This window comes from Triticum aestivum, chromosome 3D, assembly GCF_018294505.1.
Source record: "Triticum aestivum cultivar Chinese Spring chromosome 3D, IWGSC CS RefSeq v2.1, whole genome shotgun sequence".
Lineage (NCBI taxonomy): Eukaryota > Viridiplantae > Streptophyta > Magnoliopsida > Poales > Poaceae > Triticum > Triticum aestivum.
The window spans coordinates 276,169,180-276,186,230 of NC_057802.1; the positions used below are offsets into that span (position 1 = coordinate 276,169,180).

At 48.0% G+C, this 17,051-nt stretch overlaps 1 protein-coding gene across 1 annotated transcript; it reads left to right on the forward strand.

Annotated features, from left to right (window-relative positions):
* The first annotated feature begins 490 nt into the window (after positions 1 to 490).
* Positions 491 to 14,644, forward strand: LOC123074505 (uncharacterized protein At5g01610-like). The gene is made up of 3 exons (XM_044497327.1): positions 491 to 577; positions 14,099 to 14,153; positions 14,274 to 14,644. The coding sequence occupies exons 1-3, from the start codon at positions 491 to 493 to the stop codon at positions 14,642 to 14,644; spliced, it is 513 nt and encodes a 170-aa protein (XP_044353262.1).
* The last annotated feature ends 2,407 nt before the right edge of the window (positions 14,645 to 17,051 follow it).

Sequence of the window (17,051 nt, forward strand, 5' to 3'; positions counted from 1 at the left end):
CGGCGTCCTTGACATGGCTCTGATGCCACTTGTCGCCTTTCAACTCCCTGAAAACCAACACACACGAGAGATTTTGCGCAGCGATAAAACTGAGCTGCTTTTCTGTTTTCCTTCCTTTTATTCCTCAACAGAAGTAAACGTGCCGCGGATCCTGCGCCCCGACTGGATCGTGCCATCCCACGATCGAGCACTCGGTCCACGACGCCCTACGATCGGTCCGCGGATCGCACAGAACGCGTCTCGCGGGAGCAGCTAACTAACCTGATGAAAGACACTAACTGAAACTTTAACTGAAGAAAGCTAACGCGAGTCTGAAACTGAAAACGGCATGCTAGCTATCCTAGCTTATTGTGCAACATCCCTCGCACTAAAATTGACGAGTGACGACGGTACCAAAGGTGGAAGACGACGGAGAAATCGATTTCCCGACATTTCCGATCAGCGAAAGGGGAATTTCTGGCCAACAGGACCAGTGATTTGATCCTTGACCATGGATCAGATAATGGGGAAGGCAGGCGGGTACTTGTTCAACCAGCAGGCCAGCAAGGAGATGAGAAACGTCGGCGACGACCTCAATGTCAGTCCCCTCCTCCCCTTTCTCTAGATTTCTTTAAACTTCTTCAATTCGATTTCGCACCTGGTCCGAATCATTCGTTCTAAACATGCATGCATGCATCATGTACTGACTGACTGAAATCTGGCTCCGGGCTTCTCAATGATTGTCCCCTGCTGTATCCTTCTTCTTTTTTGCGAGTTCCCCTGCTGGAGTATTTGACAAAAAACTACCACATTAGGGGTTTCCGTCCCACTGAACTACCACATTTAAAAAAATGACCGATAACTATCAAAATTTTCTAATTTTGTGACTAAAAACTAGTACCACTTTTAAAAAATGGCCCGTTTAGACGATTTAAACGCGATTATGACAAACGAGGCCCACCCATCAGGGTTGACGTGGCGGCCCAGTCAACTCCGTTTGTTTTGACCGTCAAGTTGACTGCTATGATAGGTGGGGCCCACATGTCATCATCAACCTTCCTCCTCCTGTGTCTCTCTCGGGCATTTCAACAAGCACCTTCTGTACATCTAAGGGAAGGAGGCGACGACAAGGGGAAGAGCGACCTCCAGCACGACGCTCACCACGACCAACTGCACGGCCGCCTCCTTCCAGCTTGCCGCTGCGGTCATGACCGCCACGCGCGCTGGAGATGAGTGGCCACGCCGCCACCGCCGCCGTCGGCTTCCTCTGCCGCCGCCGTCACCGACGCGGCAATGACGACCAGGAAGACCAGGCGGAAGAGGAGCGTGGCGACGAAGACGAACAACACGACGCCCTGCACGAACGACTCCATGCCGCCGGTGTCAGAGTGACTCCAGCTGTACCGGTATCAGGAGTTGGGATAATACGCCGGGACTGTTGGAAATATGCCCTAGAGGCAATAATAAATGGTTATTATTATATTTCTTTGTTCATGGTAATTGTTTATTATTCATGCTATAATTGTATTGTCCGGAAATCGTAATACATGTGTGAATACATAGACCACAACCTGTCCCTAGTAAGCCTCTAGTTGACTAGCTCGTTGATCAACAGATAGTCATGGTTTCCTGACTATGGACATTGGATGTCATTGATAACGGGATCACATCATTAGGAGAATGATGTGATGGACAAGACCCAATCCTAAGCATAGCATAAAAGATCGTGTAGTTTCGTTTGCTAGAGCTTTTCCAATGTCAAGTATCTTTTCCTTAGACCATGAGATCGTGCAACTCCCGGATACCGTAGGAGTGCTTTGGGTGTGCCAAACGTCACAACGTAACTGGGTGACTATAAAGGTGCATTACGGGTATCTCCGAAAGTGTCTGTTGGGTTGGCACGGATCGAGACTGGGATTTGTCACTCCGTGTAAACGGAGAGGTATCTCTGGGCCCACTCGGTGATGCATCATCATAATGAGCTCAATGTGACTAAGGCGTTAGTCACGGGATCATGCATTGCGGTACGAGTAAAGAGACTTGCCGGTAACGAGATTGAACTAGGTATTGGGATACCGACGATCGAATCTCGGGCAAGTAACATACCGATTGACAAAGGGAATTGCATACGGATTGATTGAATCCTCGACACCGTGGTTCATCCGATGATATCATCGTGGAACATGTGGGAGCCAACATGGGTATCCAGATCCCGCTGTTGGTTATTGACCGGAGAGGCGTCTCGGTCATGTCTGCATGTCTCCCGAACCCGTAGGGTCTACACACTTAAGGTCCGGTGACGCTAGGGTTGTAGAGATATATGTATGCGGAAACCCAAAAGTTGTTCGGAGTCCCGGATGAGATCCCGGACGTCACGAGAGGTTCCGGAATGGTCCGGAGGTAAAGATTTATATATGGGAAGTCTTATTTTGGTCGCCGGAAAAGTTTCGCGCTTTATCGGTATTGTACCGGGAGTGCCGAAAGGGGTCCGGGGGTCCACCAAGGGGGTCCACCAGCCCCGGGGGGGCACATGGGCTGTAAGGGGTGCGCCTTGGCCTATATGGGCCAAGGGCACCAGCCCCAAGAGGCCCATGCGCAAGAGATAAGAAAAAAAGGGAGAGTCCTAAAGGGGGAAGGCACCTCCGAGGTGCCTTGGGGGGGAAGGACTCCCCCCTGGCCGCACCCTTCCTTGGAGGAAGGGGCAAGGCTGCGCCCCCCTCTCTCCCTTGGCCCTATATATAGTGGGGGGAAGGGAGGGCAGCAACATCTAAGCCTTGGGCGCCTCCCTCCTCCCATGCAACACCTCTCTCTCTCTCGCAGAAGCTTGCGAAGCCCTGCCAGAGAGCCGCTGCATCCACCACCACGCCGTCGTGCTGTTGGATCTCCATCAACCTCTCCTCTCCCCTTGCTGGATCAAGAAGGAGGAGACGTCGCTGCACCGTACGTGTGTTGAACGCGGAGGTGCCGTACGTTCGGCACTCGGTCATCGGTGATTTGGATCACGGCGAGTACGACTCCGTCATCCACGTTCATTGGAACGCTTCCGCTCGCGATCTACAAGGGTATGTAGATGCACTCCCTTCCCCTCGTTGCTAGTAGACTCCATAGATGCATCTTGGTGAGCGTAGGAAAATTTTAAATTATGCTACGATTCCCAACAGTGGCATCATGAGCCAGGTCTATGCGTAGTTACTATGCACGAGTAGAACACAAAGAAGTTGTGGGCGTTGAGTTTGCCAATTCTTCTTGCCGCTACTAGTCTTTTCTTGTTTCGGCGGCATTGTAGGATGAATCGGCCCGGACCGACCTTACACGTACTCTTACGTGAGACAGGTTCCACCGACTGACATGCACTAGTTGCATAAGGTGGCTAGCGGGTGTCTGTCTCTCCTACTTTAGTCGGAACAGATTCGATGAAAAGGGTCCTTATGAAGGGTAAATAGAAATTGGCAAATCACGTTGTGGTCATACGTAGGTAAGAAACGTTCTTGCTAGAAACCTACAAACCACGTAAAAACTTGCAACAACAATTAGAGGACGTCTAACTTGTTTTTGCAGCAAGTGCTATGTGATGTGATATGGCCAGAAGATGTGATGAATGATATATATGATGTATGAGATTGATCATATTCTTGTAATAGGAATCACGACTTGCATGTCGATGAGTATGACAACCGGCAGGAGCCATAGGAGTTGTCTTTATTATTTTGTATGACCTGCGTGTCATTGAATAACGCCATGTAAATTACTTTACTTTGTTGCTAAACGAGTTAGCCATAGAAGTAGAAGTAATCGTTGGCGTGACGACTTCATGAAGACACAATGATGGAGATCATGATGATGGAGATCATGGTGTCATGCCGGTGACGAAGATGATCATGGTGCCCCGAAGATGGAGATCAAAGGAGCATGATGATATTGGCCATATCATGTCACTATTTGATTGCATGTGATGTTTATCATGTTTTTGCATCTTATTTGCTTAGAACGACGGTAGTAAGTAAGATGATCCCTTATAATAATTTCAAGAAAGTGTTCACCCTAACTGTGCACCGTTGCGAAGGTTCGTTGTTTCGAAGCACCACGTGATGATCGGGTGTGATAGATTCTAACGTTCGAATACAACGGGTGTTGACGAGCCTAGCATGTACAGACATGGCCTCGGAACACACGCAATACACTTAGGTTGACTTGACGAGCCTAGAATGTACAGACATGGCCTCGGAACACGGAGGACCGAAAGGTCGAGCATGAGTCGTATAGAAGATACGATCTGTTGGAAATATGCCCTAGAGGCAATAATAAATGGTTATTATTATATTTCTGTGTTCATGATAATAGTCTTTTATTCATGCTATAATTGTATTGTCCGGAAATCGTAATACATGTGTGAATACATAGACCACAACCTGTCCCTAGTAAGCCTCTAGTTGACTAGCTCGTTGATCAACAGATAGTCATGGTTTCCTGACTATGGACATAGGATGTCATTGATAACGGGATCACATCATTAGGAGAATGATGTGATGGACAAGACCCAACTTAAGCATAGCATAAAAGATCGTGTAGTTTCGTTTGCTAGAGCTTTTCCAATGTCAAGTATCTTTTCCTTAGACCATGAGATCGTGCAACTCCCGGATACCGTAGGAGTGCTTTGGGTGTGCCAAACGTCACAACGTAACTGGGTGACTATAAAGGTGCATTACGGGTATCTCCGAAAGTGTCTGTTGGGTTGGCACGGATCGAGACTGGGATTTGTCACTCCGTGTGACGGAGAGGTATCTCTGGGCCCACTCGGTAATGCATCATCATAATGAGCTCAATGTGACTAAGGCGTTAGTCACGGGATCATGCATTGCGGTACGAGTAAAGAGACTTGCCGGTAACGAGATTGAACAAGGTATTGGGATACTGACGATCGAATCTCGGGCAAGTAACATACCGATTGACAAAGGGAGTTGCATACGGATTGATTGAATCCTCGACACCGTGGTTCATCCGATGATATCATCGTGGAACATGTGGGAGCCAACATGGGTATCCAGATCCCGCTGTTGGTTATTGACCGGAGAGGCGTCTCGGTCATGTCTGCATGTCTCCCGAACCCGTAGGGTCTACACACTTAAGGTCCGGTGACGCTAGGGTTGTAGAGATATATGTATGCGGAAACCCGAAAGTTGTTCGGAGTCCCGGATGAGATCCCGGACGTCACGAGAGGTTCCGGAATGGTCCGGAGGTAAAGATTTATATATGGGAAGTCTTATTTTGGTCGCCGGAAAAGTTTCGCGCTTTATCGGTATTGTACCGGGAGTGCCGAAAGGGGTCCGGGGGTCCACCAAGGGGGTCCACCAGCCCCGGGGGGGCACATGGGCTGTAAGGGGTGCGCCTTGGCCTATATGGGCCAAGGGCACCAGCCCCAAGAGGCCCATGCGCAAGAGATAAGAAAAAAAGGGAGAGTCCTAAAGGGGGAAGGCACCTCCGAGGTGCCTTGGGGGGGAAGGACTCCCCCCTGGCCGCACCCTTCCTTGGAGGAAGGGGCAAGGCTGCGCCCCCCCTCTCCCTTGGCCCTATATATAGTGGGGGGAAGGGAGGGCAGCAACATCTAAGCCTTGGGCGCCTCCCTCCTCCCATGCAACACCTCTCTCTCTCTCTCGCAGAAGCTTGCGAAGCCCTGCCAGAGAGCCGCTGCATCCACCACCACGCCGTCGTGCTGTTGGATCTCCATCAACCTCTCCTCTCCCCTTGCTGGATCAAGAAGGAGGAGACGTCGCTGCACCGTACGTGTGTTGAACGCGGAGGTGCCGTACGTTCGGCACTCGGTCATCGGTGATTTGGATCACGGCGAGTACGACTCCGTCATCCACGTTCATTGGAACGCTTCCGCTCGCGATCTACAAGGGTATGTAGATGCACTCCCTTCCCCTCGTTGATAGTAGACTCCATAGATGCATCTTGGTGAGCGTAGGAAAATTTTAAATTATGCTACGATTCCCAACAGTGGCATCATGAGCCAGGTCTATGCGTAGTTACTATGCACGAGTAGAACACAAAGAAGTTGTGGGCGTTGAGTTTGCCAATTCTTCTTGCCGCTACTAGTCTTTTCTTGTTTCGGCAGCATTGTAGGATGAATCGGCCCGGACCGACCTTACACGTACTCTTACGTGAGACAGGTTCCACCGACTGACATGCACTAGTTGCATAAGGTGGCTAGCGGGTGTCTGTCTCTCCTACTTTAGTCGGAACAGATTCGATGAAAAGGGTCCTTATGAAGGGTAAATAGAAATTGGCAAATCATGTTGTGGTCATACGTAGGTAAGAAACGTTCTTGCTAGAAACCTACAAACCACGTAAAAACTTGCAACAACAATTAGAGGACGTCTAACTTGTTTTTGCAGCAAGTGCTATGTGATGTGATATGGCCAGAAGATGTGATGAATGATATATATGATGTATGAGATTGATCATATTCTTGTAATAGGAATCACGACTTGCATGTCGATGAGTATGACAACCGGCAGGAGCCATAGGAGTTGTCTTTATTATTTTGTATGACCTGCGTGTCATTGAATAACGCCATGTAAATTACTTTACTTTGTTGCTAAACGCGTTAGCCATAGAAGTAGAAGTAATCGTTGGCGTGACGACTTCATGAAGACACAATGATGGAGATCATGATGATAGAGATCATGGTGTCATGCCGGTGACAAAGATGATCATGGTGCCCCGAAGATGGAGATCAAAGGAGCATAATGATATTGGCCATATCATGTCACTATTTGATTGCATGTGATGTTTATCATGTTTTTGCATCTTATTTGCTTAGTACGACGGTAGTAAGTAAGATGATCCCTTATAATAATTTCAAGAAAGTGTTCACCCTAACTGTGCACCGTTGCGAAGGTTCGTCGTTTCGAAGCACCACGTGATGATCGGGTGTGATAGATTCTTACGTTCGAATACAACGGGTGTTGACGAGCCTAGCATGTACAGACATGGCCTCGGAACACACGCAATACACTTAGGTTGACTTGACGAGCCTAGCATGTACAGACATGGCCTCGGAACACGGAGGACCGAAAGGTCGAGCATGAGTCATATAGAAGATACGATCAACATGGAGATGTTCACCGATCTTGACTAGTCCGTCTCACGTGATGATCGGACACGGCCTAGTTAAACTCGGATCATGTTTCACTTAGATGACTAGAGGGATGTCTATCTGAGTGGGAGTTCATAATCAGATGAACTTCATTATCATGAACATAGTCAAAAAGGTATTTGCAAATTATGTCATAGCTTGCGCTTTAGTTCTACTGGTTAAGATATGTTCCTAGAGAAAATTTAGTTGAAAGTTGGTAGTAGCAATTATGCGGACTGGGTCCATAAACTGAGGATTGTCCTCATTGCTGCACAGAAGGCTTATGTCCTTAATGCACCGCTCGGTGTGCTGAACCTCAGCGTCGTATGTCAGATGTTTCGTAACATCTACAGAACATCTACAGACGACGCTTTGATGACTACGTGATAGTTCAGTGCGGTTTAGAATTGTGGCACCAAAGACGTTTTTGAAACGTCGCAGAACATGTGAGATGTTCCGAAGACTGAAATTGGGATTTCAGACTAGTGCCCACGTCAAGAGGTATGAGACCTCTGACAAGTTTCTTAAGCCAGCAAACTAAGGGAGAAAAGCTCAATCGTTGAGCGTGTGCTCAGATTGTCTGAGTGCCACAATCGCTTGAATCGAGTGGGAGTTAATCTCCCAGATGAGATAGTGATAGTTCTCCATAGTCACTACCACCAAGCTAGTAGAGCTTCGTGATGAACTATAACATATCAAGGATAATTATGATGATCCTTGAGCTATTCGCGATGCTTGACACCGCGAGAGTAGAAATCAAGAAGGAGCATCAATTGTTGATGGTTAGTAAAACCACTAGTTTAAGAAGGGCAAGGGCAAAAGGGATACTTCATGAAACAGCAAGTCGTTTGCTGCTCTAGTGAAGAATCCCAAGGTTGAACCCAAACCCGAGACTAAGTGCTTCTGTAATGAGAGGAACGGTCACTGAAGCAGTACTACCCTAGATACTTGGTAGATGAGAAGGCAGGCAAGGTCGACAGAAGTATATTGGATATACGTTATATGAATGTGTACTTTACTAGTACTCCTAGCAGCACCAGGGTATTAGATACTGGTTCGGTTGCTAAGTGTTAGTAACTCGAAATAAAAGCTGCGGAATAAATGGAGACTAGCTAAAGGTGAGATGACGATATGTGTTGGAAGTGTTTCCAAGGTTGATGTGATCAAGCATCGCATGCTCCCTCTACCATCGAGATTTGGTGTTTGCGGTGAACATGATTGGATTATATTTACCGCAAAACGGTTATTCATTTAAGGAGAATAATGGTTACTCTGTTTATTTGAATAATACCTTCAATGGTCTTGCACCTAAAATGAATCTCGATCGTAGTGATACACATGTTCGTGCCAAAAGATATAAAATAGTAATGATAGTACCACATACTTGTGGCACTGCAACTTGAGTCATATTGGTATAGAACGCATGAAGAAGCTCCATGTAGATGGATCTTTGGACTCACTCGTTTTTGAAAAGATTGAGACATGCGAACCATGTCTATTGGTATATATGCATGAAGAAACTCCATACAGATGGATCGTTTGGACTCACTTGATTATGAATCACTTAAGACATGCAAATCATACCACATGGGCAAAATGACTGAATGTCCTCGTTTTCAGTAAGATGGAACAAGAGAGCAACTTATTGGAAGTAATACATTTTGATGTACACAGTCCAATGAGTGCTGAGGCATGCAGTGGATATCGTTATGTTCTTACTTCAAAGATGATTTGAGTAGATGTTGAGTGTATTTACTTGATGAAACACAAGTCTGAATTATTGAAAGATTCAAGTAATTTCAGAGTGAAGTTGAAGATCGTCGTGACAAGAGGATAAAATGTCTATGATATGATCATAGAGATATCTGAGTTACGAGTTTGGCACACAATTGAGACATTGTGGAAAGTGTTTCACAATTAATACCGCCAGGAACACCATAGTGTGATGGTGTGTCCGAACATCATAACTGCACCCTATTGGATATGGTGCATACCATGATGTTTCTTATCAAATTACCACTATCGTTTGTGGGTTAGGCATTAGAGACAACCGCATTCACTTTAAAAGGGTCACCACGCAATTCCGTTGAGACGACACCGTTTATAGAATCCTAAGTTGTCGTTTCTTAAAATTTTGGGGCTGCGATGCTTATGTGAAAAAGTTTCAGGCTGATAAGCTCGAACCCAAAGCGGATAAATGCATCTTCATAGAATACCCAAAAACAGTTGGGTATACCTCCTATTTCAGATCTGGAAGCAAAAGTAATTGCTTCTAGAAACGAGTCCTTTCTCGAGGAAAAGTTTCTCTCGAAAGAATTGAGTGGGAGGATGGTGGAGACTTGATAAGGTTATTGAACCGTCGCTTCAACTAGTATGTAGCAGGGCACAGGAAGTTGTTCCTGTGGCACCTGCACCAATTGAAGTGGAAGCTTATGATAGTGATCATGAAACTTCGGATCAAGTCACTACCAAACCTCGTAGGACGACGAGGATGCGCACTACTTTAGAGTAATGCGTGATCCTGTCTTGGAAGTCATGTTGCTAGACAACAATGAACCTACGAGCTATGGAGAAGCGATGGTGGGCCCATATTCCGACGAATGGCTCGAGGCCATGAAATCCGAGATAGAATCCATGTATCAGAACAAAGCATGGACTTTGGTGAACTTGCCCGATGATCGGCAAGCCATTGAGATAAATGGATCTTTAAGAAGAAGACGGACATGGACGGTAATGTTACCGTCTATGAAGCTCGACTTGTGGCAAAGAGTATTTTCACAAGTTCAAGGAGCTGACTACGATGAGTTTTTCTCATCCGTAGCGATGCTTAGGTCCGTCGGAATCATGTTAGCATTAGCTACATTTATGAAATCTGGCAGATGGATGTCAAAACAAGTTTCCTTACCAGTTTTCGTAAGGAAAGGTTGTATGTGATACAATCAGAAAGGTTTTGTCGATCCTAAGGATGCTAAAAGGTATGCTAGCTCCAGCGATCCTTCCATGGATTAGAGCAAGCATCTCGGAGTCAGAATATACGCTTTGATGGGGTGATCAAAGTTTTTGGGTTTATACAAAGTTTGTTAGAAACTTGTATTTACAATAAAGTGAGTGGGAGTGCTACAACATTTCTGATAAGTATATGTGAATGACATATTGTTGATCCGAAATGATGTAAAATTTCTGGAAAGCATAAAGGGTTGTTTGAAAGGAGTTTTTCAAAGGAAGACCTGGATAAAGCTGCTTACATATTGGGCATCAAGATCCATAGAGATAGATCAAGACGCCCGATGATACTTTCAAAAGACAGCACACCTTGACATGATTTTGAAAGAGTTCAAAATAGATCAGCAAAGAAGGAGTTCTTGGCTGTGTTACAAGGTGTGAGTATTGAGTGAGACTCAAGACCTGACCACAGCAGAAGATAGAGAAAGGACGAAGGTCGTCCCCTATGCTTTAGACGTAGGCTCTATAGTATGCTATGCTGTGTACCGCACCTGTAGTGTGCCTTGCCATGAGTTGGTCAAGAGGGTACAATGGTGATCCGGGAAAGGATCTCATGACAGCGGTCGAACTTATCCTTAGTACCTAGTGGATTAAGGAATTTTCTCGATTATGGAGGTGGAAAGGAGTTCGTCGTAAAGGGTTACGTCGATGCGAACTTTGACACTAATCCGGATGACTCTGAGTAGTAAACCGGATTCGTATAGTAGAGCAATTATTTGAAATGGCTCCAAATAGCGCGTGGTAGCATCCACAAGATGACATAGATATTCGTAAAGCACACGGTTCTGAAAGGTTCAGACCCGTTGACTAATAACCTCTCTCACAAGCATAACATGACCAAACCAGAACACATTGAGTGATAATCACATAGTGATGTGAACTAGATTGTTGACTCTAGTAAACTCTTTAGATGTTGGTCACATGGTGATGTGACCAGTGAGTGTTAATCACATGGTGATGTGAACTAGATTATTGACTCTAGTGCAAGTGGGAGACTGTTGGAAATATGCCCTAGAGGCAATAATAAATGGTTATTATTATATTTCTTTGTTCATGGTAATTGTCTATTATTCATGCTATAATTGTATTATCCGGAAATCGTAATACATGTGTGAATACATAGACCACAACCTGTCCCTAGTAAGCCTCTAGATTGACTAGCTCGTTGATCAACAGATAGTCATGGTTTCCTGACTATGGACGTTGGATGTCATTGATAACGGGATCACATCATTAGGAGAATGATGTGATGGACAAGACCCAACTTAAGCATAGCATAAAAGATCGTGTAGTTTCGTTTGCTAGAGCTTTTCTAATGTCAAGTATCTTTTCCTTAGACCATGAGATCGTGCAACTCCCGGATACCGTAGGAGTGCTTTGGGTGTGCCAAACGTCACAACGTAACTGGGTGACTATAAAGGTGCATTACGGGTATCTCCGAAAGTGTCTGTTGGGTTGGCACGGATCGAGACTGGGATTTGTCACTCCGTGTGACGGAGAGGTATCTCTGGGCCCACTCGGTAATGCATCATCATAATGAGCTCAATGTGACTAAGGCGTTAGTCACGGGATCATGCATTGCGGTACGAGTAAAGAGACTTGCCGGTAACGAGATTGAACAAGGTATTGGGATACCGACGATCGAATCTCGGGCAAGTAACATACCGATTGACAAAGGGAATTGCATACGGATTGATTGAATCCTCGACACCGTGGTTCATCCGATGATATCATCGTGGAACATGTGGGAGCCAACATGGGTATCCAGATCCCACTGTTGGTTATTGACCGGAGAGGCGTCTCGGTCATGTCTGCATGTCTCCCGAACCCGTAGGGTCTACACACTTAAGGTCCGGTGACGCTAGGGTTGTAGAGATATATGTATGCGGAAACCCGAAAGTTGTTCGGAGTCCCGGATGAGATCCCGGACGTCACGAGAGGTTCCGGAATGGTCCGGAGGTAAAGATTTATATATGGGAAGTCTTATTTTGGTCGCCGGAAAAGTTTCGCGCTTTATCGGTATTGTACCGGGAGTGCCGAAAGGGGTCCGGGGGTCCACCAAGGGGGTCCACCAGCCCCGGGGGGGCACATGGGCTGTAAGGGGTGCGCCTTGGCCTATATGGGCCAAGGGCACCAGCCCCAAGAGGCCCATGCGCAAGAGATAAGAAAAAAAGGGAGAGTCCTAAAGGGGGAAGGCACCTCCGAGGTGCCTTGGGGGGGAAGGACTCCCCCCTGGCCGCACCCTTCCTTGGAGGAAGGGGCAAGGCTGCGCCCCCCCTCTCCCTTGGCCCTATATATAGTGGGGGGAAGGGAGGGCAGCAACATCTAAGCCTTGGGCGCCTCCCTCCTCCCATGCAACACCTCTCTCTCTCTCTCTCGCAGAAGCTTGCGAAGCCCTGCCAGAGAGCCGCTGCATCCACCACCACGCCGTCGTGCTGTTGGATCTCCATCAACCTCTCCTCTCCCCTTGCTGGATCAAGAAGGAGGAGACGTCGCTGCACCGTACGTGTGTTGAACGCGGAGGTGCCGTACGTTCGGCACTCGGTCATCGGTGATTTGGATCACGGCGAGTACGACTCCGTCATCCACGTTCATTGGAACGCTTCCGCTCGCGATCTACAAGGGTATGTAGATGCACTCCCTTCCCCTCGTTGCTAGTAGACTCCATAGATGCATCTTGGTGAGCGTAGGAAAATTTTAAATTATGCTACGATTCCCAACAGGGACGGCCGTGGACGCGGGCTCCGCGGCGGCGACCAGTGCGGCGCCGGTGAAGAGGGCACGGGCCGGGGCGTGCCGCGGACTAGCTCGGAGAGCGAGCGCGGCCGGTCGCCGTGGAGCGTGGCGCAGGCGGCCTGCGTCGCGAGCTTGCTGGCGAGTACGCTAGGTGGAGGACGAGTAGCGCCGCTGGGTGCAGCCACGCCCGCGTACACCTCGACGACACTGCTCCAGAGCACCACCCGCACCACCAAGTCGGCCGGCGACGTGGACCCGGCGCTCGTGCTCAGCTCCACCGACGCGGAATGTACCTGGCTTCCTCACCCGCTCCTCCCAATCGACACAGGAGCAGCTGGATGAGCATGCTCGCGTTCGTGGTGGGCCGGAGCTCACCTGCTCTCCTCCCATGCACATAAGGTGTTTGTTGAAATGCCAAAGAGAGTGAGAGGAGGAAGAAGAAGGTTGATGTGGGCCCCACCTGTCATAACGGTTAACCTGACGGTCAAAACAAACGTAGTTGACTTTGCCGCCATGTCAGCCTTGACGGGTGGGTTCTGCCTGTCATAAACACGTTTAAATCGTCTAAACTGGGCATTTTTCAAAAGTGGTAGTTTTTAGTCACAAAATTAAAAAAATTGGTAGTTATCAGTCATTTTTTTTAATGCGGTAGTTCAGTGGGACGGGAACCCCTAATGTAGTAGTTTTTTGTCAAATACTCTCCCCTGCTGTATCCGATGGGATTAATCAGCTCAAGCTGCCCTCTGAAATACCCTCCTTGCATTGGTAGCCCATATGTGTAGGGCCTTTACTTGCAGGATGAAGAACGGTCTGACTTGAGATAGATCAGAGCTATTGTGTATTTGTGTTCTGTGTTGTCATTTACTTCCTCGGTTTCTAAATATAATTTTTTCTAGAGATTCCAATATGAACTACATAGGGAGCAAAATGAATGAATCTACACTCTAAACTATGTCTATATACATCCATATATAGTTTATATTAAAATCTCTAGAAAAATTTATATTTAGGAACGGAAGGAGTAGAATGTTGTTGTCCTGTTATGGATGCCGACCTCACCTCCCTGACCATGCAGCATTCGAGTGAATAAAGCCTTGCATAAATATCTTGGTTCCATAAGATTCTGTGTTGGGTGGCTTTTGCTTGCTATGTCTCCAGGTAATGGGAACTAGTAAGGAGTTCCTTTTTCTTTCTTGTGTGCTGAGTTGCTGACTCCATAAACCATTTGCTATTTTGATTCAGAGTATATCAAGCAGCATGGGAGATGGAGCCAAATGGATGGTAAACAAAATAAAAGGTAAGGTACCCTTCCCTAGCTTTGCTAATCCTGGTTCAAAAGGCACACTACGCATGATTTCATCTCCCTCGGTCTGTGTGGCCATGCGAGCAAGAAAGTAACCAACCATTTTGGTTTCAGGAAAAATGCAGAAACCATTGCCTCAACTCCTAAAGGAATACGACCTTCCAATGGGCCTCTTCCCACAAGACGCGACCAATTACGAGTTTGACGAGGAGACAAAGAAGCTCACGGTGCACATCGCGTCGGCGTGCGAGGTTGGCTACAAGGATTCGTTGGTGCTCCGGTTCTTCACCTGCGTGACCGGCAAACTCAACAAGGGGAAGCTGTCGGAGGTGGAGGGCATCAAGACCAAGATCCTCATCTGGATAAAGGTGACCGCCGTCAGGACGGAAGCCTCCAAGGTGCATTTCTGCGCAGGCTTGAACAAGACCCGGAATCGCGACGCCTATGAGGTTGTCAGGGACGGTGTTTCAATAGACAAGTTCTAGATTAATTCGGCGCAACTCTGTGTGAAAAGCTTGTATACCACTGTGATGTGATGATGTTCGCCTGTCCTGTGCATAAGAGAAAATAGATTTGTTAATAAAAAAGTGAAATTTATTCTAGGTGAACCGGCGAAATCTGATTGATTCCGACATAGATTAAACATGGTCATCGGGTCATGTATGATGATTATTTCAAGGCACACATCTGCCTGGGTTTGGGTCCACCACGCGTTGAAACGCTACGGGCGACTGACAGGCGATTGCTAGGCGATCTGCTGCCAGCGCTAGGGTTAGGGTTTTGGCGGCGGGGGTGGTGTGGTTTACGGTGGTGTCTAGGGCGGCAACTGCGCCTCCCTCGATGCGGACTGGTGTAGCCTCTCTCCCCTACGCGGCGCTGCCATGGGGGAGAAGGCGAAGGAGAAATCTGCGGTGACACCGGCGGCAAAGGCGAACCCGGTGGCGACAGCGACCCCGGGGAAAGCAGCAAGCGGGGGATCCTCAGAGTCCCCGATCACGTGCAAAACGCCAGATCCCGCTGCAAGCCTCTCTACGAGACTGGGAGGTATGGTGATGTTAGACAAGGAGGCGGAGGGTTTCGTCTTCGAGGAACCAGATCAGATCTTGCCCAAGAACTTGAAGTGGTCGGCGGTTGGGAAAGCTTTCTCTCCGCGACCCCTCAACAGGACGGTGCTAGAGAAAATGATGCATAAGGCTTGGGGGCTCCATCATGAGGCAAGGTTCCGAGACATGGGCGACAACATCTTCGTTGTCCACTTTGGGAGTGAAGGGGACTGGAAGCATGCTATGAACAGTGGACCATGGCAATATGATTTCAATGTGCTGGCGTTGAAGGAATATGAGAGCAATGTACGGCCATCGGAGATGGTGTTTGACAGGATAGATGTGTGGGTCAGAGTCACTGATCTTCCACCAGGAAAAAGAACAGAGGCCTTTGGCAAAGCCCTGGGAAATTGGCTTGGTGAAGTTGTGAAAGTGGATGTCGATAAAGATGGGATGGCCAGAGGAAACCAACTGCAGGTTAGAGCTAGGATTTCACTTTTTGAACCCCTGGTCCGTGGTTTCGTCCTCAAGACCTCTCAGGAGGATAAAGTGGGCACCTGGTTTGATTTTCATTATGAAAAGGTTCCACACTTCTGCTTTGAGTGTGGAAGATTGGTGCATGTGAATGGACGCTGCGAGCCTCCTGTAAATAAAGCGGAGCAATGGGGGGCTGGCTGAGAGCCTCACCAGGTAGGAGCACTGGCTCTAAGAACGAGACCAAGGGAGGAAAGAACAACATCACGACTAGCAACAGTTTTATGAGTTCACAATCGGACGGAAATAACAGGGAGCAGGACGGCCATGCTCGCGGACGGGATGCTCCAGTGAAACGCAACCTGAACGCCGAATTTGATCGACCGGTGAATGCACGCACTGGCGGGCAGAATCGAGTAGAGAGAGGGGTAGTTGACTCCCCCAGCAAGGACAGGTATAGAAGAGAATGGCCAGAAGAAAGACATCTCAGGCATGAGATAGAAAGGAAGAAAGAGAGAGATCTGAGGGAAAAGCTCAAGGAACGGCAGAGGCAGAGGGATGTCGAACGTGAGCAGAATCATGTGCGAGGCCAATGGGAGCGGGGCTCATCCAGCAGAGGTGGAGATGGAAGATATGGATATCACCCACACTACCCTACAGAGAGGAGGAGGGGGCACTATGTCAGGAAACCTAGGCAGGATCATGAGGAGAGGAGACGGAGGGAAGACAGTCCCCATGGTGCTCCTAATTCAAGAAAGAGGAGGCCGAGACAGATGTGGGTGCCCAAAGGGGAGGGTGACAAGCAGGATGGTGATGAATCCTTTATCCGAGACACGAGACAGAAGACTTCCTCTGTGTTTGATCGCATCGAAGAGCAGGTCGATTTATCGGCGGACCCTGCCAGGGAGCAGGGCCGCCGGGAGCGATGATCATTTTGGCCTGGAACTGCCGGGGGTTGGGGTTGGACTCGGCAGTAGGCGAACTACGGGGCCTGATTAGGTCATACAACCCAGCGGTGGTGTTCTTATCAGAAACTAAAAAGAGATCAGGGGCGATGGATAGGCTTAAGTGGAGCTTGGGGTTCAGTAAAGGGGTAGCGGTGGATTGTAAGGGAAAGAGTGGAGGACTAGCGCTGTGGTGGAGGGATCATGTTGAAGTAACAGTGAGGCCGTGGTGCCAGTATTACACCGATGCGGCGATCGTGTGTGATGGTGCCTCCTTTAGATTCACTGGAATCTATGGGGAGCCCTGCATCGACAAAAGAACGAAGACGTGGGAGATTTTGCGATATCTTAGTGCCCAAGACAACCTCCCATGGCTATGTGCGGGAGATTTCAATGAAGCTCTTAAACAGGATGAACAGCAGGGTAGTAAC